General features: G+C 40.0%; 1 protein-coding gene and 1 long non-coding RNA gene across 20 annotated transcripts in view; one reads left to right on the top strand and one right to left on the bottom strand.

Annotated features, from left to right (window-relative positions):
- Positions 1-27,799, bottom strand: part of PHACTR1 (phosphatase and actin regulator 1) — a 295,559-nt gene that overhangs the window by 36,063 nt on the left and 231,697 nt on the right. For all 19 annotated transcript variants that reach the window (XM_086902301.1, XM_086902312.1, XM_086902348.1 and 16 more), the window contains 3 exons: positions 18,865-19,195; positions 11,133-11,341; positions 9,496-9,652 (listed from right to left, as the gene is read on the bottom strand). In XM_086902301.1, the coding sequence (XP_086758427.1) occupies positions 9,496-9,652; positions 11,133-11,341; positions 18,865-19,195 (697 nt within the window). The remainder of the gene's footprint in view (positions 1-9,495; positions 9,653-11,132; positions 11,342-18,864; positions 19,196-27,799) is intronic.
- Positions 1-27,799, top strand: part of LOC147655727 (uncharacterized) — a 56,675-nt gene that overhangs the window by 18,703 nt on the left and 10,173 nt on the right. The window lies entirely within an intron of this gene.

The raw sequence follows: 27,799 nt of genomic DNA, 5'->3' as shown, positions 1-27,799 counted from the left end.
AAGGGCCTCTGCAGCCCCTGATGTTTGAGATCAGAGTCCCTGCTTGCAAGGCTTTTAAATCAAAGCCAGCCAATTGCAGGGAGGCAGGAAGACCATTTCTGTCTTGATTACTTCAATAAAGAAAATCGTGAAGACTTTTCGAGCATGCTGAAAAACTGCAGTATTCTGCAGGATAAATAGTCTAGCCTGACATTATAGATGCTTGCTCATTGAGCAAATACAATATATTGAATGCTTATTTTATTAATTCTTCATTTACCAGTAGTGTTGCTGCCTCCTGAATTCAGGGATGTCAGTGAAGAACCAGGTTTCTGAATTAATCTTGGTGCTAATGTGCTTTCCCTGTAGTTCGCTGGTTTGTTATTTATTATCAGAAAGACAAGTAATGAATATTACAGGCTGCACACTTAGGGACACATTGATGCGGTCTACCACATACGAGAACACTTCCTCTTCACTGAAGTTATTAACACAAATGGTAATTTCACACTGTCAGGTCTGAGGCTAAGGACTTAGTTTAATTCCCACATGTGGTCTGTGCATGGCTTGTGAATCCCTCTGCACTGGAACTGGGAGCATAATTCTTATCCAAACCTGCCTCTAAAAGATTGGTTGTAAGTTTTCTGCACATATGCAAAAAGAGACCCCATTCATCTCTAAGTGATCCTTTTGTTAACACTATGTCTTAGAGAAAATGTTCAAATGCAAAATTCTAACATTACATGATTGTACCAGGTGTAATGGCAAGGATATTTGCTTTCTTGATACATTTGTCCAAAAGACACTTAGTCCTACACAAAACAAACACAAATATTAAACCTTATTTATTTCTCTTCAGAAAGTCCCCTCTATTTACTCACATACAATAGCCTGCACATGAAACTCCAGAGTTTCTGGATGTAGATGGATGACCATGCACACAAGTCAGACTTACTCCTCTAGCAGTTCTCCTTGTACTCACAGTAATGGAAATAGTATGTTCCACAGGGTACATATATGAACATATATATAAACACAACTTTTAAATCCTGACTTGGATCAGCTTTCAAATACATGTTTGACTGTTTTACAAGGATTGCTTCCATTAAATGTCCTGCACATGTGTTGCTAAGTAGGCCATGATAAAAACTGGAGGGGAAATGCAAATATAACTTCTGAGAGAGGTTAAATATTTTGCTCCAAGAGCAATTTCTCTATTTTACAATCAGCAGACTATAAAGAGAAATTTATTCCTGCCAGTCTGCTTCTTTTATCTTGTACTCCCACTTGATTTGTTTCCTTTACAGAAATTACAAGGTCATCCAAGCTAAGCAACTGTTGTGCTTGTGATTAACTACCTACTATCAGGAGGTACAAAATATGAAGATTTATGGTTAGATTTTTTTAGAGGTGGAAATCTATAAGCTAGTTCTTAATGGAGCTGCCCTAAATATGTCAGTATTAACCAGCAAAAGAAAAACCCAACAAATAAACCACCTTAATTTTTAAATCCAGAATATAACATTTTTAAGCAGTTACTTCCTTGCTTGTGTTTGTTTCACCTATTTTTATTAATGCCATTCTTTTACTCAAAAGAAAATGCTGCACAGACTCCATGTGGCCTCTTGTTTACTGCATAAATAAGATTATTTCTATTACCAAAATATGTTATTCTGTTAGTGCTACAAGCTTTATTTATATCACCATGAATTATTTTGCCCAGCAGAGAAATGTGGCTTCCTCTTATATAAAAGCTGACAGTAGGTTTGACAACTAAAAGCAAAAGTGCAATCAATTTGGGGCAGAAAATGAATGATACCACACCCCACTGGAACTGCAAAGGAAATTAAGGTAGATTTAATATATTTGTCTCAGCTGTGTTGACAGCCTGAATTAGACCTCAAATACAGCCAGTCTCAGGGGGGTGAAGAGTATGGGAAGCACGAAGGGGAATTTGTAACCCCATTTTGCCTCAACTTCCGTAGATAAAGCATGGAAGAAACAGGTGTTTCAATGACAGGAAAGTGTGACTTGCACTACTTCCACAAGAACAGAAACAGGAACAGTAACAGACCCCAGAAAAAACAAATTCCTTTCAGGCTGGTGACATTTCTGATTGAAATGAACTTTGGACATGATGAAAACACTTTCCATTTCATCAGTAGTCACACAGATGCCTCTGGGGAGACGTAGCCCTCAAATGCCACTCCCCGCTGTGTACCATTAAAATAATCCCTCTCCTCAGAACAATGTTCCTCCTCCTCTATATTAGCATAAATAAAATGTCTCTGTATATTTGGAGCTCCATCTTCTAACATGGAGAGACACATCTGCCCAAGGACAGACTATATCTGCTCTGCAAGGTTTTGCTTCCATAAATAACAAAACATCTGCTGGCCCTAGCTGAGCAAAATTGATGGGGGCAGTTTCATCCCATGCCAAGGTGGAGCTGCAAAGGTTAAGGACACTATTCATCCCCCAAACCAGGGAGTGTGTAGAGGTGATGTGTTTTGTGGTGACACTGTCACGTCCCCTTTCCCTTGATTGCTCCACTGACCTTTTGCCATAGCAAATTACTCAGACAAAGCAAGCTCATGCTGTTAGCTATGAAATGCAAAACAACCATCAAAATGATAGTAATAGCATATCATGATGTTAGGCATGCCATTTTCTGTGATGAATGATGATATTAGCCATGGAAACTCCTCATACAAAGAGGTAAGTGCAAACCGTGCTCAGAAATGAGGATCCCTGTCCTACTGAAAGACAGAGTTAGATGCGTAAAGAGATCTTGGTATTGGGGTGGTTTTTTGAAAGTACACAAATGTTGCTGTCAATGAGAGTTTGTCAACTAATGGAATGTTCCAAAGTTCATAGGCATGTATGCAGTTTTTGAGACATCAACATACCTTAAATAAACAAACAAGCAAACAAATAAATAAATAGATGTGTGCATCTCTTTCAGTGGCTTGCCTGAGGTTGGAAAGCTGGTGGAAGATGCAGCCTTCTCAGAGTATTTTAACTAATTAAAAAGCTACCTTTCCTTTCAGCAGATCAGAGCTCACCAGGATACTGATCACAGAAAAGAGGGCTGTCAAGGGCCTTGAACACCCATCTCCCATCTGCACCAATGCACAGAACCCAGACCAGTTCTGCTCAAAGTATTTATTCCCTGCGCTTGAGCCCAGATGTGTAATGGTAGTTCAGTTTCAGCTCGTCACCCATAAATAATTGTCTGCTTTTCCTGCCTTCCTCCTGATGCTAAGGGCAATTTTGATATCTCCCTTGTGGCTTCTGCAAATGAATAGCTTCCTCATGAAGCAAAATTAAAAGGGGAAAAATGCCATTTTCCCTAGGTACCATTGCAGCAGAAACTGGGGCTCAGCCCTTTGCACTTTTTCTCCATCACCCCTATTCATGTATCTAGTGCTGTCACATTGTCCCCTCTAATCCAGGATTTAGATGAGCTTGTTTACCACAATCCCATTTTCCATGTGATTTATCCCCAGCACCCTGCACACGAAGAGGCAAGCTTCACACACAACCACGCGTGCGTGCTGCTGTCGGGGATGAGCTCTTGCTTTAGGCACTTGCTTTTCTCTCATTAGTGGAAGCTAACAATAAGTGTGAGAATTGCAGACGTCAAACGTAATTAGGAAGAAATTATTTCACATTACCCAGCAAAATGAAGTCTTTGAATAAAGCCTAATCCTGCTGTCTGCCCATTCTTTTTTATCCCTAAATGACTCGGAGATAGGGAGGGCACAAAATTCCCTCCACAGCACCAGATGGGGACCAGCCATGAGGAGATTCAGCCATGCTTAACAGGGGCCATCATGCTGCCATCCTCTGGCTGAATAAACCCTTCCCTAGTGGGACTGCAACTCTGCTTAAACAATCAACCATTTCAAAAAGCTGAATCTCTTCTAAATTCTAGTAAATAAAAATGATTGCTTCAAACTATTCAGTCCCCTCAGACCTCTGAAGGAACTGCTGTGTGTTTCAATGACTGTGCAAGCCTTGCAGATTCACCCTTCCTCAGTACTGGTAATATTTGTTACCTTCACGGTGATGCTGGCAGTCCAATCCTCTTCCCAAACTGTCCAATTTGTCTACTCTTCTTTCTAGTATCTGATAGGAATGAGTCCAAAAACCTCACGGCAGCCTCATGACATTTTAAAAATCAATGACAATTTTTTATACTTGTGGGAATTCACCAAGTTAATTCCATCACAGGATTTCTGTTTCTAAGCAGCATTTTTCAGCACAGCTGAGGAAGATGTGGTATTGACCAGGGAATGTGTAGATTACCTTTCTCAACAAGGTAGTAGGTGACCACCATCTGTCAAACCCGCCATTCCATAGAGTTTTATGACTTCTTATGCTGTGTTTCTCAGTCACAGATGTCTTGGTACCATTTCCAAAACATCAGTGGGACTATAAAAACACATCTAGCAGGTGTGCATGTCCAGATCTCAAGTGTACTTATTTACAGCCATATGCACACAGACAGCAACTCTGTGATCTATTGCCTCATGATCCTTGCAATATACTATTTATATTGCTTCAGATCACGATTTTCCACTTGCTGGTGTAAGGACAGTACCGTAAGGTATTGTAGTGAATAAATCTAGGAAGATACAAAAAACAATGCAGAGCACTACTGTATACCTGGCAGAGAAACTTGCCTCTAATTCACTGCTTTAAAGCCAGCAGAACGTATATAGTGACACACACAGGATTCAGTCAAGCAATTGGAAGAGCATCTCTCAAAGTCAGGAAAGAGGCAATAGGTAGTTACTTTCTTTATTTGTTTCTCATTTCCTAGTCAGCTAATGCACAGGACACTGCTTCCCCACCTCACCTCTCTTTGCTTTCACACTGGGCATGATAAATATGACCCCTACAACTAACAGCTTTTGGCAGCAGCATGGCACAAACTCTTATTGGATTGCAAAATCTTACTGGCTTGCCTGTGGCACCTTCCAGTGAAGGGTAGCAGTCCCCTGACAAGCACTACTGCCAGTGGACAGCCTTTATGTGTCTCCTCTGTCTCCAGAGCTGCAGACAGTGGGTAGGAGTGTGCTGATGAGACAGACATTAGGTTGACCAGTAATAATACTGCGAATATCAAGAAGTTCCCTTAACATTGATTAATAACAACATGATGATAGCACACTGGATCACTGGATGTTTTGTGTTATTAGATCATCCAATTCCAGCAGGTGAGAGAAGCCAGGATGAAAACAATCAGGGAAAACAAATAAATGCACTGTATTCTTGAAAAGCAGTGGACTAAAATCTCAGTTTTAATACTCCTGTATCTAATTGCTAATGAGGACCCTCACCAGAGTTGGTGGGTTAAGGTACTGAAAAATACTTGAATGTTTTAGAAAGCCCCCCGTGTCAGAAGTATGGCAGATCAGACAGTCTAAAGACACACATTGTCTCAGAGTATGAGGGAGACTTTGTGAAAGACACACAAAAAAACCCAGGTCTTCCCATTCCAAGAGAGTACAAAGTCTGGTGTTTCTGTGAAGGGCTCTTTTGTTTACCAAATATGTTGATTGAGAAAGTCTGTGTGGTCTTTTATGACCAACATTTTTATTCTGTGGTGAAAGAGAAGTGCAAGGACTGGCACTGAAGTACCTGTCTCAGTACCAGGGGACACTCCTGCAGTCTGTGGGAGACATGCAGCTCTGCTGTCCATCACCCATCAGTGCTGGCCCTCCTTTTCACTAGGGCTTCCCAACAGGCCTTTATCATTGCCCTGGGAAAATCTCCATGCTCACTGTCACAGCCTGGGTATGCCCCATTCCTCTCACCCTGACAGCAATTGAAAGCTAAATCCAAGTCCTCCTGGCTGCTTCTCTAACAGGAATAACAGGGAACCTGTGCTTCCCAGCAGGTCCAACACAGCCAGTGAGACAGGCAGAAGAGAGACATCTGTCTCTTTCCTCCCTCTCCATGTAAATTTTCAGAGCACTGTTTTTTTCTCTGTGTTCTCCTTTCAGTGTAAGACAGTTCTCCTGTCTTATGGTCAGACATGCACACTTCTTGAGCAGCTGTTAAGCTGTGCAGGCACCAGAGGGATAAAATGGAGGAGGAATTAAGGAGAAGCTGAACAGGCAAAAAAAAAAAAAAAAGAACATCATACCCACTTAAAGATTTACTTAGCACAGAAGGTTTGCATTTCAGAGTGGAAGATAATGGAGCTGTAAAGGTTTTTAGCAGCCAAGAACATGGCCTCCAGCATCCATTTCCTATTCCCATGCCACATGTGGTTTTGAGCTGAAAGTTCTGCATCTTAATTCACTATTTTTGCTCCTTGCTTCATGGGAGATGTCACATTTTGGAGTAATCCATTCTGGTTTGGTTAGAGGAGGAGATCTTCTAATTAATTGCTGTAATCAATTGCCATAATTGCTATGCAAGGACTCCTCAGAAATGGTTTATGGTGCAGCAGCCTATTCATGTGGCTGGAATTCATATGATGTGGAATCTCCTGCCTTTGCTAGGACATATTTTGCCACCTTGGGCAAGAAGCTCCCTTTTTGCTTGGGTCTGCATGTGCTGAGCCATGACACAGGACGAAGACCAGGGAAGCACGACTTCACAATTCATGTGAAATGTTTCTATGACAGGCACAAAGAATTTCTCTCCTGGCTGAGTGAGCACCAAGGTGTGTAGTAGGCCAGGTCCTCCTATAAGATACAGTCCCTCCAGCCTCACCCTTACAATTGGCCTGGTGTAAGTCACGGCACAATTCTCCCAGCACAGGAAATTAAATTCTGCTGTGGAATCTCTCTCTCTTCCAGTTGGCTGATGTAATACTCAAGTCATAATAATTTTCTGGGAATAACAAGAGGTTCCAAACTACATTTAAACAAGATCTGAACAGACCTTTCTGAGCCAAACTGATTCCCAGTGCAACTCTAATAAGGCTGGAGGAACTGCACCTGGGACGATTTTGGTCGCACACAATATGTCAACAGCCAATCTCAATATGCCTGGATAGAGGCATCTTTGAAAAATGCATTCTCTTTATAATACTAAATTCTGATCTGCCAAATGTGGCAGCCAATGAGCTCTTCCAAATTAAATACTGTGAGGATTATGCATAAATACTGAAGTATCCTAATCAGCCTCTTGGTGAAAATTAATTGATCCATTACAGACAATAACTCTGTGCTGAAGTTTTTATTCTGCATTTTTTACTTCTGTAAGCAGCATATATGATTTGATTGGCTGGATATTTTAAACCCTAGGGGACCATTGGTGGAGCAGTACAAATCCCTCTGAAATCCAAAATTGCCAGCTGCAATTATAGTCTGCATCTAGCATCTTCTCTAAGGACTATAAATGCTTCACTACTTTAATTTTGGTTGGCATTTGCATCACTGTGTGACAATTACCAAGCAACAGCAAAGGATGGATTCAGTAATAAAGTCTGGACAGTAAGGAAATACTGTCCAAATTGAAATACTCTGTCCATTTTAACTTAATATTCATCAGTTTGTGCGCATGGATATATCGCATTTAGATATAAAACACTGGTAAGACAAGCACCTTTCCTTTTTGCTGCTGAAATGTCTGTGGCTTCTTACACATTAGATATAAGAAAAATTGTTTTCTCCTCGTATTTCATGATTATTTTCAACTACTCAAAAGGATGAGATACTAAGTTGTAAATATTACTAATTTAAAGGTCAGACTGGCAGCTATACCACTCCAGTTAAGGCTTGTGGAATTCTACCATTTTCAGTGATGTTACACTGATATAAAGCAGGAATGAAACAGCTGTTAATCAGCTCATCTATTTTTTTGAACTCATATATACACAGTTCTAATTATTTGAAATATTTGTGATTGCCCTTAAGTCCTAGCTATATTAGAAGACAACATCAGGCATTATAGCTCAAACTGTTAAACTCAGATTGGCAGAGATACAACTGGGGAAACAAAAAACAACTTTATGAGAATATGGGGCTTAGAAAGGAAGAGTTTTGTGTATTGCCAAAAATAGCTTCTTTTGTTAAAAAGGCATATGCTTAAAAAATATTGTTTAGTGAGGAAAAAAGCAGGTTTTGGAGAGGTGAAAGATAAAATACTTATAATGAAAAAGACCTGGTGCACAGTGAGCTGTGCAGAATCAATGTTTGTAAATGACATCACTTTCCTTCACCAGCCATAGCTGGAAAACTTCAGAAAGACCTAAGTAATTTAGGCAAATGGGTGACGCAGTGATAATGCTGTTTAATGTCATTGCAAGGTCAAGCAGTGAGATAGGCTAAGAGACAAACGTTTAAATTCTTCACATGCTTCAAAAGGGTTCAAATTTAATCATATAAGCACTGGGACCTTGCTGTCCTGTGCTGTTCCTTGGGACCCAGAGCCCCATTGCAGCTACAGTCTAACAAGGTTGGAATAAAGCTGAGTAAAGACTGAACTGAAAAATCACAGTACCAACAACAGTGCAAACCAATCTTACATATTTTGGGCATGTTTGCTGAAGCCCCTCAACAAGAAAACTGAAGAACTGGAGTTTTGGAGTAGGTTGAGTATGATCCAGCACAAAAACTTTCAAAGACAGTTTGGAAAGGTGTGGTTAGTTTATTCCAAAGAGGTGATAAACAAGGCCACGAGAGAAAAGTAAATGAATTGCTGAAAGTGGTATTTACCAGGAGCTCCTTCCTGTCTCCATAACATGGTAGCAGTGTTTCCCTCTTATCCACCTACCCCCAAAATAAAAAAATGAAAGTGTACGAGAAAATTCCCAACAACTGGTTGGCCATCTCCTTGTGGTTTTCTCACTGGAGAGCAACTAACAGCATTCACCAGCTCTGCATACCACCAAGTTGACAATGTAAGAGGATTAAACTGATTACAGAAATCATGCCATGCACATAGAAGGTTCTTAGGCAGTTCTGTCTAACCTCAGTTTACTAATTATTGTCAGAAATCCTCCACATTTAATGGCCACCCCTTTATACCCCATGTAATACAGAAAACCAGAACAGTTGGTGAGTAACACTGTTATGAAGAAGGTGTTTAGACAGGGTAAATCTGTCCAACCTGACCCAATGAAGGACTTAACCTATTTTGCACCAGGAAAAGTCTCAGCTACTCACAGGAGGTGCAGTCAGAAGAGAAAATTATACCTCTGACCTTTGGTCAAACTAATAGCTTATAAAATGGCACCCACAGCTACAGTCCAAAATGTTATCAAAGCTGAACATTTTCCAATGATGCACCAAAAAGAACCAAATTCATGTAGCTCATACTGATACTTAACCAAAGGTCCCATAGCATATGGCAGGAAAATGAAATGGGGAGTTATATGGGAAGCTTTACTGAACCAGAAACAATGTATATAACCATTTTTTCCTCTCCATGGCTTTTCCTCTTGTGAACATTGTAACTAAACAGATCTAAAATGTTTAAAGACTAAGGAAAAAACTACATCCCACCACATATTTCCAAAAGCAAGAATTAAAAAAAAAGTTTCTCTCTTACCTTGTTAGCTTTGTCCCAATCTGCTGCCTAAGTTCAAGCCTCTCTTCATCTGTCTGCATGGGGAGGATGTTCTTTTCTTCCAGCTCTCGCTTGGAAGGCCTGTTGCTTAGTTTGATTGCTAAAGAGTCCTTCCTGCAGAGTTTCCTTGCCAGGGGGCCTGTGGGAGAGAGGAGAGGGTCTGCCAAAGGAGGTGTCATCATTTCATTACAGCATGCAGCTGGCAAAGAAGTACTAGACAAGGGACAATATGAGGCTCTCCTTTACTCTGGTATGAACTATGGGAAAAGGGGTGTAATTAACTTCATGTGCTCAATTAACCTCAATTCATATCATAATAAGGAAAAACTGAAATTTGTATGTATACAGAAAATAGAAATTAATATATTTCTCCATAGAGGGGAATGGAGAAGAAGGGCTTGTTTCAGAATTGCTGGTAGCATGTGTAGCTTTCTGTAGTACAGTATTTCCACATAATGGAATGAAAAATTCAACCTCAGAGTCTGGACAGGCAGCAGAGCTACAGGATGTGAAAGGAGAGGGGTATCTGAATGTCTCTTGCAATGTAATACCAAGATGTCTAAGCCAGCACTAGAAGGAATCAAAGGTCAATCAGAAGCAGCATAAATCTCTATGCACATTAAAGAACTGCTAAGACCCTAAAAACTAGTGGCCTTTTATGGCTCCAATTTGCTTTCTTAGGCTCATGTCCAAAGCACTTTGAGCAAGGAAGACAGACACAGAGCGACACAAACACATGAGAGGTTTTGGCCTCTGTCAGGAGAGTGTGAGACAGTGCAGTTCTGTTCCGTTTTTAGTTTAAGAGCAAACACTGCTTAATTTCACTTGCATGGTAAGGTGGGTTTCTGAGGAGATGAAACATGCCTGGTTCAGAATCTTCTTTCTGTGTGTTTTAAAAGGGATGTTGTTTGATTGTACTGCTTCCAGTTTTCAGAAGAAAAGAAAGCCAAAGGCCTGGAACTTCAGTGTCTAGGATGACAAGCAGTTGTCATATATAAAATACTGTATCTTGTCTTCATGGGACAGTCCTACAATGCCACACTGAGGCAGGAGTTGGGTTTCCTTACAGAGGTCAGGAAGGCCACAGGTCCTTTCCAAGTCTGTAATCGTGACATGGCTATTGATTAACATCCTCTTATCTGAGCTCAATCCTCTGATTGTGACCCCTTTCAAAGCATGTGCACATTTATGATTCCAAAATGATTTAATATTGACTATATATAAAAGCTCTAATTCTCTATGTGTGGCAACTATTTCATCCTCCTGAAGTAACTATTGACATGATCTTGACTTAAGCCAAAGGCAGGACTTCTCTTCACCATGGGCATTTGGGAAAGTGAATCCAAAAGCCAATTTTTAATTGAACCAATATAAGCCCAAATCTATCATTTGAATTTAGTCTGAGCGCTACTGAGACAGGAATTCATGTATATTAGTGAAATCACTATAAATTCATACTGTTTGCTATTTTGAATTAGCATCCCCATGTAGTCAAGCCCTGAGAGATGCAAAAGCCACAGCAAAGAGACAAAATACACAGACCTTGTATTTCCTTTGTGTATTGCAAGTTCAGAGCAAAAATTAAATAAGTGAGAAAAGAAAAATGGAATGAGTCTTACTTGTAAATAATGAGTTATCCTCCTCTTCATCTTCCTCTTCTTCCTCTTCCTGCCTTGGATAGAGGCAGGAAGAATCTTCATAGTCAGTTTCATGAGGCACATTTTCTTTATTGTCATCGCATTCGATCACAACAGTTGGCACTTGTCTCATGTCTGGAAGGCCCCCAGGTCCTGTTTTTGTAACACTGTCACTTGTGTGTAAACCAGAGCTGTTGGGAAAGAAAAGCAAATAAATAAACTAAAGGAAACAGGTCAATCTATGAAGGGCAGAGTTGCTTCTCTCACTGTATATTGAAAAGTAGTGGTCTTTCATCCCTTTTTGAGAAGAAATGAGAACAGAATGATTTTCAAGACCAGCAAGAAATCTAATGGGTTTAAACTGAGTACTTAATAGATTTAGGGTACAACACTTATTAGGGAGAGGCAGGACAGCATGCAGACAGAAATACTGTCAGCCAGGACGAAAGCACTAAAGATCTGGGGTACGTACTTAGTGACCAGCTACTCAGTGGTGAGCACACCTTCAGCCTGGTGTCTGTGTGACCTTTCTGCTGCTGTGCAGACAGCAGGGGGAAAATGTTTCACCTGACTGCAAAAGGTGGAGTAAGACTGGGAGGAAGGAAGAATAAGGATAGACTAGAGGATAATTGTAGAAAGACAGAGGGAAAACTAGTGGCTTGCACTAGTGATGAGTGACTTGAGAGGATGGCAAGTGCACAGCTCTTTGACGTGCAGGGGAGTGAGCACGTGAAACTGGGCTTGGAGAAAAGAGACTTTGAGAGCACATGAGAGTAACCAGGAAGCAGCTAAAACCTGGGAGCTTTGTTTGCTAATGGCACAGTTATGTGAGGGATGACCATGATGATATCCCTTGTCCTGCCCTAGCTCTTTATCCAGCTTGGTGCTGATGATCAATCAGAATTAGCACTAACATCATATTTCTTTTGTCACAGGTGTGATTGATTATTTTCTGCATCTTATGAGATTAAGACCTGTGGTGAGGACTGCTACTATCTAGCCCTGTTTATGTGTTGAATTCAAACTCCTTTACCAAATAACATATCATGTAAGGAAATGGGACCATCAGGAGGTGAAGATCAAATTCAAACAAAAAGTGAAAGGAAAAGTCAGGAACAGAACCATGATTCCCAACCAATTTTTATCTAAATAGTTCATGTTGCTTTTCCAGTATGAAATCTGAATGAGAGACTGGCAGGCAAAAATGGTGGCAGCTCAGGATTATTTGTAAAACAGCAGAAACTGCCCTCTGACTGAAATCCTGGCTGATGCAATAGCTCTATGAAAAATGGGCAACATTTGCCTCTCTATGTCAAACTCCCATTTTACTTTCCAGAAGAACACAGGTATGAAAGCAGATGTGCTGGCCAAGTTGACCTTGAGGCACACAAACTTGGATCTGACAAGTATTGAGTACCCTCAATTCCCTTGAATATTTTAGCCTAAATACCAGAGGTGTTCTGTATTTTAAATAAAATGTATTCTTCACTTTAAAAGATTTTCTACAGAAATCTACTGAATCTACCATCTTCAACTTGAAATACTTTGCTTTCTTCTAACTCAAAAGTTAGAACGGACTCTTAAATGGCTGCCAGATAACATAATAAGAGAGTTTTTTCTAAATGTAGTTCTAGGAATATAATGCTACTCCAAATATGCTTAGGAATTAAAGAGAAGAAAAGACTTCAGACCCTGTGAACAAACCATACCATGCTGTTATCATCATCTTCACCTTCAAAGAAATAATTTTGTTAATTCCAACATGTATTATTACAGACTAACCAACGAGATGCAGAGCTTTACTAGAAGCCTTGAAGAGACAAACATGATTTTCTTAGTGATAGCCCATGTTTTGTGCCACAAAGTAAGAGAGATTCATGAAGAACTGGCTTGCAAATTTTTGTACTGAACTTCAATGAGTTTGACACAAAAAACTTTATCCCAGATGCAGTTTAGAATTCATCAGCTGAATTCTCATAATGACACATCCATACGCTACAATCTTTAAAAATGTTGAACTAACTATAATTTATTGAAATGCTTTCAGAATTTTTATATTATGAACTTCATTAAATCTGTTTTCTCTGTAAGGTAATTTTTGAGTAAGTCTTTTAAAGAGGAAGGAGAGGAAATTCAAAAGTCTGGAATCAAATTTCAGAGAAAAACTCCAATATTGTGAAATTCTGTTAACATTGCTAAAAAAAGTACCCAAAACCTCCAATTGCAAGCACACAACCACTGGATCATTCAGTTAATTTTAAAACAATACATACACAGAGAGTAAGTACAAATTCACTAATTTGTACTTACTCTCTGTGTACCCTTCTGAAATACAAATGAAGGGAGGAAGAAGTAGTTCAGCATCTAGGACTATATGGTGCATCCCTGTTCTGTGAAGGATGGTTGTAGCTTCTGGATGCATCCTTTCAGGTGTGTCCATAGGGTAACAGATATCAAAGTGATCCATCAGTTTAGGTTATTCAGCAGATAAGAGGATGGCAACAAAATTTACAAGTTACCACAGAGGATTTTTATTTGAACTAGTGGTCTAGAAATAGGCAGCTTCTCATCTCATTGTAAGTTTTCTGAATCATCCACTTTCTTGATAATACTACTTTCTATTTTAAGCCCCTCATTTTTCCTAGTGTTTTGTGTTGTTCTTGATTAAAATCAGCCCTTTCCACAGCAATTTGACTAAATCAGCTGTCTAAGCAAAGTGCTTATGAAATACATGCAGTACTGCAGTATACTTCAAAAAGACAAGTCAAGGTCACTGGATATGTCCATTGCGTATAAATGACTCTGGGTCATTAGCAAAACTCCCACATGGTCAGGTAGTCTACACCACAAAATTTTTAGCACTATTCACCAAAAAGGACACTATTGTTTCAAAAAGCCCATTTTAAACCAGTTTTGTGTTTTGCAACAAAATTAAAGAGCTACAGTTAAGCAAGTACTTGTTTAAAGAAGATCTTAATGCATGTATCTGGACATTTCATAGCTCCCTAGAACAAGAGCTTGCAATTACTGCTGCATCATCTTTACATGATCAAAACAGCAAAAAAGATACACCACTATAGCTTACAGTGTTTCTAGTGAGAAAATACTTTAATGAAAAATCACAATTTAAGCATATAAATGACTCATGGTACAGACAAAATAAAGAAAAAAAAAAAGTTAAATACTTCCTGTAAAATCTAGTGGGAAAAACCTGCACACTTCTTGTCTGTCATGCCACGCCATTTAATTGGGGAATAAAGAGTTACATTTTTATTAGAATGTTTTCAGATCCACAGTACACTTTTCTGCACTTACCAGTTAAAACAAAAAAATCTGAAAAAACTTCAAGCCACTGTATATACATTTCTACTACAGGAATGTGTGTGAGAAACAGAGACAGAAGGCAGAGCTATAAATATTAAGTGTTTCTATCCTTAGGCAATGCTAAAGTTTAGACAAGATGCAATTCTCTTGACAAGTTTTATGGAAGATAAATGTTTTCTGACTCAAATATGTTTCATAAGATTTGCAAGACACTGGTGGTAATGTCTAATGCATTTCATTTCATAAATCTACAGTCTGAAGCTGAGTTGGGTGTCCCAGAGGAACTGGTCTCACACGCAGTCTTTTTGGACACGGTGATTTTTTACTGCTCTGCCACAGAGGCAATTCTAGCCTGGAGTGAGATATTGCTACTTAACAGCTCTTTAGTACATATGGTGAACAAACCGAGGCCTGGATTCATCTGCACCCGCTCCTGTACATGAGCCCACAGAGTAAATTAAATTAATTGTCACCGTTCCAGGTGACTCAGGCTGAGAATTACACAGGCAAGGCAAAAAATCAGGCTGTTTCAGATCAAGAAACTGCCTCACTAAGTCAAAATTAGAGACAAATTTAGGTGTCGCAAGAGAGTTTCTAAAGCTTCCTCAGCCACTGTTTGTGATTCACAGCTTTGAGGCACGGTCTTTCTTCTCAAATTCAGTTCAGTCAGGACAATGAAATCTGCATATTTTGGTGGCAGGGCTTACCAGATTTTCATCAAGTCTGAAAATGCATTCTGAAATGGCAAAAAATGGTGTCCAGATCTACAGTTTTACATAAGCTTGGCAAACACCCTTTGGGCTAAAGGGGAAAGTAATTTGCAGTAGGACACAAATTAGCAACAGAGGCTGCAGAAAAAAGGTTACATGGAAATTACACATTTCTCTGTTTCACCTTAATCTACCATAAAACTGGTAATTTATCAGGGAAAATAGAGGCAAACTGGCAGCACAAATGACATGTCATAATAGTCATACTATGACAAGGGGCAGATTGCCCTTCTGAGAATAGGTTATGAATAGATATTATAAGTACCAGAAAATGTTTGCAATCAAAAGCATTAAGTGCATAAATCAACTTAATGTTCTATAATGTCTGTAATAAAACTGAATAAAAAATCCAGGAATTAACTGCCATTTTAAGTCATAAGAACAACTGGGACTTGAACAGCTATTACATGCCTTTTAATGTACCTTAAGATATTAACTTATTAATATGCTCTAGATCTAGGTGAGGCAGTTACATGCAATCACTCCTGCAGAGGGGAAAATAGAGATAGAGAGACTCAGTAACTTTCTCAGTAACTTTCTCAAGGTCAAAGACAGAAAAATCTGGCTCCCAGGTCTATACAGAGGGAAAGCTCATTTTTCTCTGGCAAGCCTGTGGCTCATTGGCAAAGCACTGATTTCAACTATCAGTCTTCAGATGTTGTTAGACTATTTGAATTCCAGAGATCTTATCTGTGTAAGCAAAAAATCCAGATTGCTGGAGGAAGGGAAGGTTTTAGCCTTTCATTTGTTGTTCATATCCACATTCAGAGACCCGGTGAACAAGAGTTGTGAGGTCTAAGAGAAGTTTACTGAGCAAAATGTGGATTTCATACAAATTGATTCAGCAAATACCATTATAGCTTAAATGACCTTGAGGAGCTTCCACTGCACCAAAGAAACTAGATACAAGGAAGAAAAGGAAAAATTCCAGAAGAAGAAGAAAAATATTAGAGCTGAAACCTGATCTGTACTTGTCTATAAGAACATCTCTTATTAAAATCAAAACATTATTCTAAATAATCCCCCAAATTACCAGATTTGGCGGCATTATTACTGCAGCACCATGGCAATTATTCTGTAAAATTGTAGGATACTTTTGAGATAATGTCTGAGATCAGAAGGAAAACCCCCTTAGTATTCACCAAAAGGTGATTAGAGACTTATCAGGCTCTCTCATCTCCTCAGGATTATTGACCCAGCAGTAGTGGCCCAGTACTTTGCTAACTTGGAAGGATCAGCAAGGTGTAGGATGTCACTCCATATCCTTTGCATGCTACAGATATGAGCACACTACCAAATTCCAAACAGAGGAAGAAGATCTAGGATCTTTGCAGTTTTAACAGGCCCTCAAGACTTTTGGGCTGAAGTGTGCAGTGACAAATTCTGCAGTATAATTTCTCTGGGGTTTAACGCAGATTTTTACAATAAGGGAAAGTAAGTACTGTCAAAAATAGTAGAAAACAGTGGCATTTGGTGCAAGCAATTGTCTCCCAAGTTAAAGAAATATATTTTAAAAATCTGCACAAATCTTCAAGCACACTTGGCAAATTTATCTAGATTACAATGTGGCTTGAAAAAAGGAGATGAAGAATTTAACAGCAAGATCAGCTCCACAGAACTGTAAATGGGTTGAAATACTTTTACCTCTATATACTACAAAAATAACACTTGCTGTTGCAGAGGAAATGATCATGACCTATTTTCTCCCATGTGAATGCAAAAGTTATTGATTTGTTTTGACAAGGAACACAAACAAAGTACTCAATACATTAATCCATGATTTAACTAAGTTAGTCAACATAAAAAAAGGCTATGAAAAATCTGTCTGCAATATCATGAACTAGGATTTGTATTCATTTTAAATGTGAAATATCAGTGTCACGACCTTTTCTTATTTTCCTCTTATTAATTGCAAAGGGAAGCAATTGCTTCAGACTGGGACATGAATGCTTGCATATTCAGTTTTTAACAAGCAGCAGAGCTTCAGTTTCAAAATAATAGTTAAACCCAAACAGCATCACCGTCTTTCAAGCAGTTAAACGTATTGGTAGACATAAACATGATGGATGACTAGAAACTGGAGCATTCATTGCTGTGGGGCAACAGATGCCACAATGAAGTCATACTCTGAGAGATGTCACTGGCTCAGGATAACAAAGGACCTGCTGCACACAGTGTGAGCCAGACATAAAGACATCCGATCTAAGCTGGGGACGGCATGGGCAGTGCATCCCCAAAGGAACCTTTGGGAGACAACAGCTGTGCTCTGTGCTTGGTGCATTGAATTTTGGGGTGGTGCAGAGGCACCAGACCAGCCATGCTGGCAGTGTGAAAGGTAAATGGGTAGTCACTGAGTATGGCAGTGGAGGACAACGTGGATGCTCTTTCTATCCTACCTCTTCATCTCTTTCACTGAAGGGAATAAGAATCTCCTTCATAGCCCTAGTAATTTTTCCACAGCTGATAATTCCCCCATGATGCAGAAACATTAGACCCATGATGTAATCACAGATGTGTCAATATTCTGGTACTAAAATAAGGTGGCAGTGTGAGACAGCTTCTGGTCGCCTGACTCTTTTTCAAGCAGTAAGGAGAAACTGCCATCAATAATCCAGTTGTTTCCAACTATGGAATATAATGAAGGTAGTGTTATCAGACAGAAATACTGGGATAAATCATTAGGCATTATGTCTGTTCAACCTATTTAACAAACTATTTTGTCTTCCTGTGTAACAGGATGATCTGATGTTCCTAGAACAAGCTGGCTACAAAGCTGTCCTTGGTACTAAATAAAACATATAATTTTTCAGACTATCTTCCCTATTCTGGAACTTTCTCAGTTTTCCTCTGCAAGGTGAAATAAATTTTCCAAAGCTTGCTGATATTGTAGTCTATAAGGGCAGCTTGCATTTATACAACATGCTTCACTTACTCAGATTACTTGGAGAAACATTCAGAGATAGTCATAAGTGACAATAACAAAAAAAGTCCCAAGGTAGGTAAGGCATTTCTGATCAAATGTACTACCTCATGCCAGATGCAAATGGCAAAGATGGTAGCTGCTGTGAAAGGAGTTAAACACTTATTTTAGGATGAAACATATAATTTAATTTAAATTAATTTTAAAAAATTAAATATTGTATTAAAATTCTTCTAAAGGACTTGTAGGAAGTCCACATAGATTGTTTTGAACTAATAGGAAATACTAATCAGATGCCCTGCTGGAGTGGCACATTGGATTCTAATTGCCCTCTTATGAATCTTCCTCTCCTTGCATTTAGCAATCCTCCACACAACTGGAGCTCTGCAGTTACATACTGCAAGCCAGGCATGTCCTATTAAAATCTTTTCCATTGGCTGTATTATCTGCTTCCTTGAACAGGACAATGGGGTTCAGGAAATTTGGTCTTTACTTCCTTTCTGCCACAAACTAGTCAAACAATCCTGGAAAGGCTCTTTCTCTGCCTCTGTTTCTCCAGAAATGACTCTGCCTTGAAGTTATACCCCAGAGGAGACACCTCATTCAAGTCCTATGAATGTGACTCAAGTGATGATATTGATGCTGAGGTTAGCAGGAAACAGTGCACACCAGTATGGAATTTTAAAAGTTGATCCATTACCTTTCTAGCCTGTGCATGGTCATGGCTAGTGTTTTGTTCAGTTCCTCGATCATCCGGCACCCTGAAGGGTGAATGGGCAACGTGCTGGACCCAGAAGGAAGGTGCTGGCTGTGGCTGCCGTACTGGAGCTGGTGCTGGTGAGCTGCTAACTGGGATGGCAGGACAGTGTGATGCTGCTGGGTCAAAGGCTGCTGGGAGCTCTTCTGCGTGGAATAGGATGAGAGAGAGAGGTCTGGCCCCCCTAAAGGCATGCAAATCATGACTTTCTTTGGAGGTAGTGGAGGTGACAGTTTAACTGGCATACAAGGCAGTTTCACAGGAGCACCAGGATCTAAAAGAAAGAAAGAGAACACTAGTGTTAATTTTCATGTCAGTAAGATGGAGGTGAGACTATCTGCTTGGGTGAGCAGGTACTGAGGTTGCTGCTCAGCCTGGGAGTGTGCACACCTTCCCTGCTGTGACAGACAACTCCTACTGTATGCTCAGCACGGTCTCCAGAAAAAAACACTGTGGTTTTGCAGCACTCCTGAGTCCCACAAAAAACATCTCAGGGCTGTGCATGCCCCTTAATAAACACATTAAGCAACACTTAACAAGGCTTGTGGCACACTTTAAAGTCCTAATCCTCCAAAATAGCCCTGTGAGGTAGATGCAACTTCTTCCACTCAACAGGCACGAAAATAGGGGGAGAGCAATTAGGATGAGAGCAATTCAGTGTCAGAAGTTACAGGATGACTCACTACCATCATTGCCAGAACAAAAGCTCAGGGATTCCTGATCCATCTCAGCCACTGCAGTGCAATTACTGCAAGTCACACTTCTTACAGCTTTGTAATGTGCAAAACATCTGGTGTAAAAAATTACATTACAGGGCAAAAGAGAAAAGAAACAAGGTTTGAATACTAAACAGGACAGGTTAGGAAAAATGGAGGGTACATGAGGAGAAAAGTTAAAGGGCACTAGATTGTTAGAACTAATGTATTCTTTTACAGAAGTGGCAGGTATTTTTCTCTGGACTCAAGCACTGAATTTTACCTTTTTAACTCTAGTTAAAATGTTCACTGAAACCCATAGTTGATCAGCCAGGCAAAGACTTCCCTGAATTCAATGAGAAATCAATGAGAGGTCCACAAGCAAACCTTTCTTCCAGAACTCAACTGCAGAATGGAGATTTTTGGAGTTGCACATATTTTCAGAAGGGAAAAGAAGTAACATGAGGGCTAGTAGTTGCTAGTAGTTGCCAAGACGGATGGAGGAAATGGTCATGACACATGCTAAGAGTGAAAGAGAGAGAAAATATATACGCTGTGAGCAACAACTCACAGTGTGAGTTTGTCTCTAGGAGGAAGGCTAAGCCTTTCTAGCCTGGAATACTGCATATATTTGTCTGCAATGTAGCTCTGTGTGTGAGGCTTGCATGACCTTTGGTCTCTTGCTGCTTCTGTCCACTCCTCTTGTTACAACATGGTAAGGGAATTGCAGGGCCAGAATCTTCTTTTGACCTGAAGAAGCCTGGGAGTTAGATGCTGCTCTCCAAAGGTCATCACTATTCTGAGCACTATCAGATTTCTATAGTCCTTTTTCAGATAGTTCTTTTTAGTTTAAACTATCCTTCCCCCCCATTCCCTTCATTCTTTCTTTCTTCCTGGCCCGTTCTGGGTCTTGCCTATTCTTCTGTCAATATCTGATAGCCAGGGTACACAAGGGTGATGTCAGGACTAGCGAGCAGTAACACTTCTTGAAAATGATTATGGATTGTAAGGTGAAAACAGACCATGAGCCAAGTTGAAATATGTCTCTTGACTTATTTTAGTGCTAGTCACATCTTCCACAGCATTCACTTGGTATTAGTGGCTTTGCTATGCTAGGAACAACACATTGACAGTGTAAGCCTTCCTTCTCTCTAGAGTGTTTAAAGGCAACCAACATAGAGGGGTCCAAGGGAGTGCAAAGATGAAATACTGTGTGCTGGTTTTGGCTGGGGTAGAGTTAATTTTCTTCATGTGTCTGGTATGGGGCTGTTTTGGATTTGTGCTGAACAAAGTCTGAGTTGATAATACAGAGATATCACTGCTGTTGCTGAGCAGGGCTTGTTACACAGGACCACGGCCTTTTCTGCTTTTTCAACTGGAACACTGTTGGGGAAACCTGGGATGCATGGGAACCTGGGATGACACAGACAAGACAGGTGATCCAAAGGGATATTCCAGGCCATACGGCATCATGGTCAGTATGTGAAGTGAAGGTAAGAAGGAGGAAATGGGGGGGATGTTTGGAGTGATGGTGCTTGTCTTACCAAGTAGCCATTACATGTGATGGGGCCCTGTTCTCCTGGAGATGGCTGAACACCTGCCTGTCCATAGGAAGCAGTGAACAAATTCCTTGTTTCGCTTTGCTTGTGTGCATGGCTTTTGCTTTCCCTATTGAAATGTCTTCACCTCAACTCATTCATTTTCTCATTTTTACCCTTCTTATTCTCTCCCTGATCCCACTGGTGGGGGAGTAAGTGAGTGGCTGAGCAGGGCTTGGCTGCTGGCTGGGGTTACACCATGGTGTAGTGGCATGGAGAAAAATCAGCCTTTCCATATTGCAGAGTGGAAGTGCTATAGAGAGTAGAATCCAAGTCTTTTTGCCTTTCAACGTAATATTAAATCCACTTAACATGTTGTCTCTTGCAAAAATTCTTCTGATGGCTCTACCAATGCTGAAATTTAACTCATGGGTTTGCCAAAGCAGTAAAAGAAAAAAAAACAAAAAACCACATTCAGAATTTTGTATTCAAGCACATAAAGGTCTTCAAGTCACCTTGTTTTTCTTACAAACATATTATTTGCATACATTTCCTCTTTGTACCCTGCATAAAAGAACATACTCTTCAATAAAAGGTAAATAACAGAAAGAATAAAGAGTAAATTGTATAGAGCCCTGAGAATAAAGCTCCTATGGGATTTGTCATAAAAAAGTGCTTTTTTCACACATTTATGCTTCAGGCAATTTAACATCTAGAGCTTGTCCTAAATTACAAAGACTACACTGAGATCTGCACTTCCATTTTGACAAATACAGGTTGGTTTAAGATCCTTTTCTGCAGTATGTCAATTAAAGTCTTCATTTGACAGTGCCTGTGCCTGGATGCCCCATCACTCTGTGGCAGCCATCCTTAATGGTGAATTCAAAGAGATCCCAATTGCAGGCATCTCTTGCTTTTGACAAAAGAATAACTGGAAGTATCATCTGGGTTTTGTGCCTTTTCTTATCCTGAAGATCAGAGCAATGCTGTATGTTGGAAGTGGGCATGACATGTCAAATAGCTCAGGTATAAAGCAAACAGGAATCCTTCCTTCTTTCTTCTAAATACAGCAAAAATATCTTTTCTCATCTAAGTATTCAGGCCGTAGAGTTGTGGCACAGGCATTGCAGCTCTGGAATTGCACAGGAGAACAAGTTTAGCTTAATTATTCTGAGTAGCCACCTATTCATTCCATCATGAATCAGATGTGCACACTCCAGTTTTGACTCTGCACAACTAAGGTATGGACCTTTAGTTTTCACTTAAATTTAAACAAATTCTTCACATCAACATATTTTCAATGGTACCAGTGCTGGGTAACTGCACTGGACACCGGCCAAAAGTCTTGCCCATTATTTTTAATGCCCTCATTCAGACTGACTGTGTTACACTCAGATTCTTGAGCTTGTCTGAATATGGTCCTAATACCAAAACAGACCCTTGGAAATGGACCAGAGGCATTAAGTCTACTTGTCTGCCCTTCACTTTCAGGACAATTCTACTTTGTTTAAATAAAATGATTAAAAGGAGAATGATTACAATGGGAAGAGAGTTTGACCCATTTGCTGGGAAATACAACTCTGTATCTTCACTGACACTAGTAATGGTGACCCTGGTACTGCAAATTCTAATGTGTGGTCTGACCAGTGACTACACCAAACAAGTGTGGCCTTGCCCAAATCCATGGGCTCCATACCATCATCTACAGTACAGGATAGAACAGCATCTCCCTGCATGTAAGAGTGAGGTGACCAAGTTTTACAGTTCTTGTTTATTTTAATTTCACAACGAACATGATTTATGAACCAGGGATGGTAACAATTTTTGTCTCCAGCATGGAATATACATCAGACATGGGCACCTGTAGATGAGTAAGAAACTGGACAGGGGAAATAAGAACAAGGAATCTATGATAAGTGTCTTCTCAGTGAAACATTACCAGAGTCTTAAATCATTGCACAAAGCACTCGTAACTGAAAAGAAGCAAACTGTGTGAAGCCAGGTGTGCAAGTCTGATTAATCTCTTCTGGCTGATGTTTTTCATGCTCAAGAGAATAATGAGCAATTTTGAAAGATGTTGGTTCCCAGTGGGGTTGTGACCACTCAGCACTGTGTAATAACTTGTATACTAGAATTGATGAAAAAGATGTTAAGACATCAACCTCTCCATTCTTGATGACAATCAGTTACTTAAAAGACAGTTGTGGATGCCACAATATTGGCTACACACCAGACCTTTGACAAGCAGCCCATCTCTTACCCTTTCCATACAGATAATTTTGCTAACATCTATAGTTACTGTACGTCTTTTGGGGTTTTCATGAGATAAATATATGTTTATTGGTTGCACAGGTTTGCTACTATATGATTCCTCTGAAGTGTTAGTAGGACACTGGAGCTGTGCACCATGTACATACCAAGATGTTTCTTAGTCACTGAACATAGCTGGAGAATTGGTCAGCACACACTGAAGTACAACTGCTGCAGATGGAGTGCTAGGAACTTCTGGATGTATGGCAGCAAAGGTTGCTGCAGCAAGGGCTCATTAAAATCTTCAAATTCTGCCCCAGCTCAACTACAGCATGGAGGAAGAGGACATGCCTGGGGATGCTGGGGTTATGGCAGAGCTGGCTTTGTTTGCTATACTCCAGTGGCAGAAATGCTCTTGACTCCTTGCCAAATGTAAGCCAGCGTTGTACTCTGAGAGCAAGGAAGGACAACAGACTCCTGGGTGGTACAAGAAGAAACACAGCCCGGAGATCAAAGGATGCTTCTATTGATCAAAGGATTCCTTTCTATTCACCAGTGCTTAGATTACTGTGCAAACTTAGTATCCACCAGGAAAGATATAAAAAAACCCAGAATGAGTCAAGCACAGGGTCACTGCAGTGGCTGAAGGCTAGAGAACCTGAGATAGTGAGGTATGTTCAGCCTGGTGCAAAGACAGCTTATGGAGGGAACACTAAAGAACAGCCTCCCACAAGCAACCTACAAGCCAGGTTATCAATAAGGTGATACTCTTCAGTGGTGTGTGGTGGGAGGTGGAAAGACAGTGGACAAAAGCAAAACAAAAGAGGTTCAAGATTGGATTATAAGGAAAGTGTCTTCCCTGCCATGAGAAGAGGCAGTTAGTGGAGCAGGTTTATCCAGACAGATTGTATAGCTGACATCCACCGAAGTTTTCAAGACCCAGTTGGTCAAAGGCCTGACCAACCCGGTCTGATTCCATACTTGGCTCTGCTTTGAGCAGGAGGTTGGATTAAAGACCTACTGAGGTTCTTCCTCACCTGAATGATCTTATACTGTGACATTTGGTGTACTATATTCAACAGTTTATAATACAGTTTGTCATAAAGTTAATGAGATACTCTTTAAATTCTTTCCAAGTAACTAATTCTGTAAAATAATGTGCAAAAAACTCCCCAAACCCAACAAACAGTGCAAAAACCAGTTGTGTCCTGTTGAGGGAGCTCCATGGGGTGATGTGCCTATTTGCTGGCAGCATTAGGACAAGGAGCTTTTGGTTTTTCAGGTCTTCTCTCCTGTAATCACTTATACCTAAATGGTGAGAATCTCTTTTCTGGTTCCAATGAGTTTTTGAGAAGATTCATAAAGACAAGTCAAAAACTGTTCTCAAAGATTTGCCATGCATCTCCTGCTGACTACAGCAAGATCTGCAGCCATGTCTTCAGGGGAAGATTTGAGACAGGAATTCTTTGCTGTTCCTCTGTACCATATATGCATCCAAGATTCAGGTTGAATTTGGAGAACAAAAGCAAGGTATGATTAACCTAAAGGTTGAAAAGTATAGCTCTGCATGAATTCCTGTGCAGGGCCTTGAAGAGGGTTTCAAAGATGAGATTTCCTGATGCCTGTATGTGATAGGTACTCCTCTGCAGGAAGCAGTATAGAGATGAATTATAGAGGGACAATCTGCACCAGGGTCCAGTTTTCATGAGAACCCAGTGAAGAACTGCTTTTGCTCTGCTGCTTCTCCCTTTACACACAGTGAGAGAACTGTCCATTGTCTCCATGTGAATGTAACCTCTCTTCAAGAATGTAGCCTGCCAGAGCATGCAGCTGGAGGTAACATCACAGTGGAGGAAGCTTCTGTATTATGTCTTGGGCTCATCTACGGAGGAGTCTCCTGATACACATGTGACCACTGCATTATAAAACACCGCAGAGTATTTACTGGCCAAATTGTAGTTGCAAAAGCTTTTATAAAGTTGTCACTAATTACCAGCTGTGTTGTGGCAAGGCAGCAGGACCCCAGGCATTCATGTTCTCAAAACTCATTCTTGTCTTGTCTTCATTGTCAGAAGCACCTTTTGAGGACTTTGAACATTTCCTACCCTGTTAAATGTTTGCCTCTAATTATAAATTAGTTCTGACTGTACACAGACATTACTAGAAAGCACAATATCAGAACTAAGAAATGTGCTATGTGTCTCTTCAAAATCTTGAATGAAGAAAGCGAAAGAATGCAAAAAGCTTAAACGGAAGTGGCCAGGTACAACCAAAGCTACACCCTATTCTAATATTAGGCTAAATTTTGGCTCCAACAGACTCAGGTGCTCCTGAGATCCCATCATAGTGGCACATATTTTGTTCTCTGGTGTTTTAGGAGCTTTATGGTGATTCTGTTGGAAAATATCTAATTAATTTCAGAAAACATTATCTATGTGGTGAAAATTAACAGCTTAATGAATCAAGATCAAAGGGAACTTTACAACACTGGGGTCTATCAAATCAGACATGCCTAGTCATCCTGTCAATTGGCTATTACAGATTTTATGATAAGCTGAGGACTTGAACACCAGCACCCCAATTAAATTTGGTCCCAGGTGATTATTTCAATTCTTCCAAAATTTTCAGTCAAGGAAGCTAGAAGTGCCCTAAATGCTTGGGATCTGCACGTGAATATCAGAGAAATGAAACAATGAGAGGAATTCTATCTTGTGGACACTGTCTAATACTAATCACTAACTACTAATACTAATTAGTCTAATGCTAATCATGCTTGAAAACGAGTAGAAGGCTTACCAGGAGGTGACTGGCCAACGGGACACGCAGAGCAGTGAAACAACGGTATCAAAACAGTTAAGGCTCACGTTTTTCTCCTAGAATTTCCTGTCTTCTAGGGTTATACGGGCCCTTCCACACCCAGTGCTGTGACAGGGATGTTCCCTGTGGAAGCAGCACCATCAAGACCACAGGACATGGCATGAGGAAAAGCACGGAGCATCTTCTGCAGTGGTGTTGGCAGCAGTCCCAGCGGCTGCCCTGCAGTCTGCTCTTGGCTCTGGCCCTGTTTCTATACTGTCCCACACCTACAGAGCCTCAGCCTTGAGAAGAAGGATGCCAAGGCTGTGTGATTTATATTTGCTAGAGGCAATTCTCTCTTCCTTCCACCTTTAAAATGGAATTTTTTTCCTTTTCATTCTCCACAAAATTAAATGTGCTTTTATGTGTTTATTTAGGCCTGCTCCTTTATGTGCATTTCTTATCAATTGAAAGGCCAATCTTTGTCTTGGCACAGGCGGATAGATATTTGAGATGGTTCAAACTGCTTTCAGAGGAAAGGAATGTTTCTTTTCATTTCTAGAACCTGTAATAAGTTCTTTGTCAAGCCCTGCAAGTCAGTTTTTTTAAAAAAACTTTGGAATATTTTCACAGCAAGGGGTGGACTGACTTTTTCCCTCAAAGTTTGTATTTAAAATATTTTTCCTTTTTTTTTTTTCCCTGCTTCTGACCATGTCTGTAGAGATTTTTAATATATGCTTTTATAAAACATGTTTCTATTAAATAGATACACTTATGTACACATACACACAAATGTAGACAGAAGTTGAGTTGTTTCTGCATTTTCACATGTGTACCTGAGCCCTTCACAGGATCACATTTCCTCTCACAGTCTCTTGAACAGAGCTACCAGACCATTAAACCTCTGTCACTCTCCACTAGCCATGCCTGGTATGTCTTAATTTGTCCTTCAACCTTTAAAAAAATTCTTCAGTAGAAAAATGTGTATGCAGCAAGAACTGAAAAGTTTTTGTTTTGAATACTAGAATTCAGATTTTGCTTGTTTTCTTACAAGCTGAGGATGTCTCTGGAGTAATTAGAAAAAGAATAGCATTAATTCTGCTTCTCACTGAGGAGGATGCTTCATTAGGCTTGATTGCTCATTTCCAAAGATTGTACATGGCTAATATAATTACCACTGGAGAACACAAGGCATTGAGCAACACGTATATCCTTTGGACCACCAAAGTAAATGGACCCTTAAGAACAAGCTGAATACTTTTATTTATAAGGAACGTATAAACGAGGGTTTCAGTTCCAGCGGGAATAGCTGTCAATTGAATTATGGCTCTATGACTAAATTTGAATCTCTGTTCCTTTACCCTGAAGGTTCTGTATATGCATGTACAAGAGCCTATCTATACACACATACAAGACTTTATATAGTGCTAGGTGAGACACCACTGAAGGCCACCACAAAGTAAGAGAAGTCATAGTTCTGTTTTGCTTTCATTGGAAAGTCATCACCATCAAGCAACTCACTTATGCTGATAACTTGAGCCTGATTTTACTTCACACAAAATTTGCAGCTGCAGAAAAAACAAAACTACTCGAGAAGCC

Source organism: Cyanistes caeruleus, chromosome 1, assembly GCF_971803275.1.
Source record: "Cyanistes caeruleus chromosome 1, bCyaCae1.hap1.1, whole genome shotgun sequence".
Classification (NCBI taxonomy): Eukaryota; Metazoa; Chordata; class Aves; order Passeriformes; family Paridae; genus Cyanistes; species Cyanistes caeruleus.
This window is presented reverse-complemented; position numbering and strand designations above follow the sequence as displayed.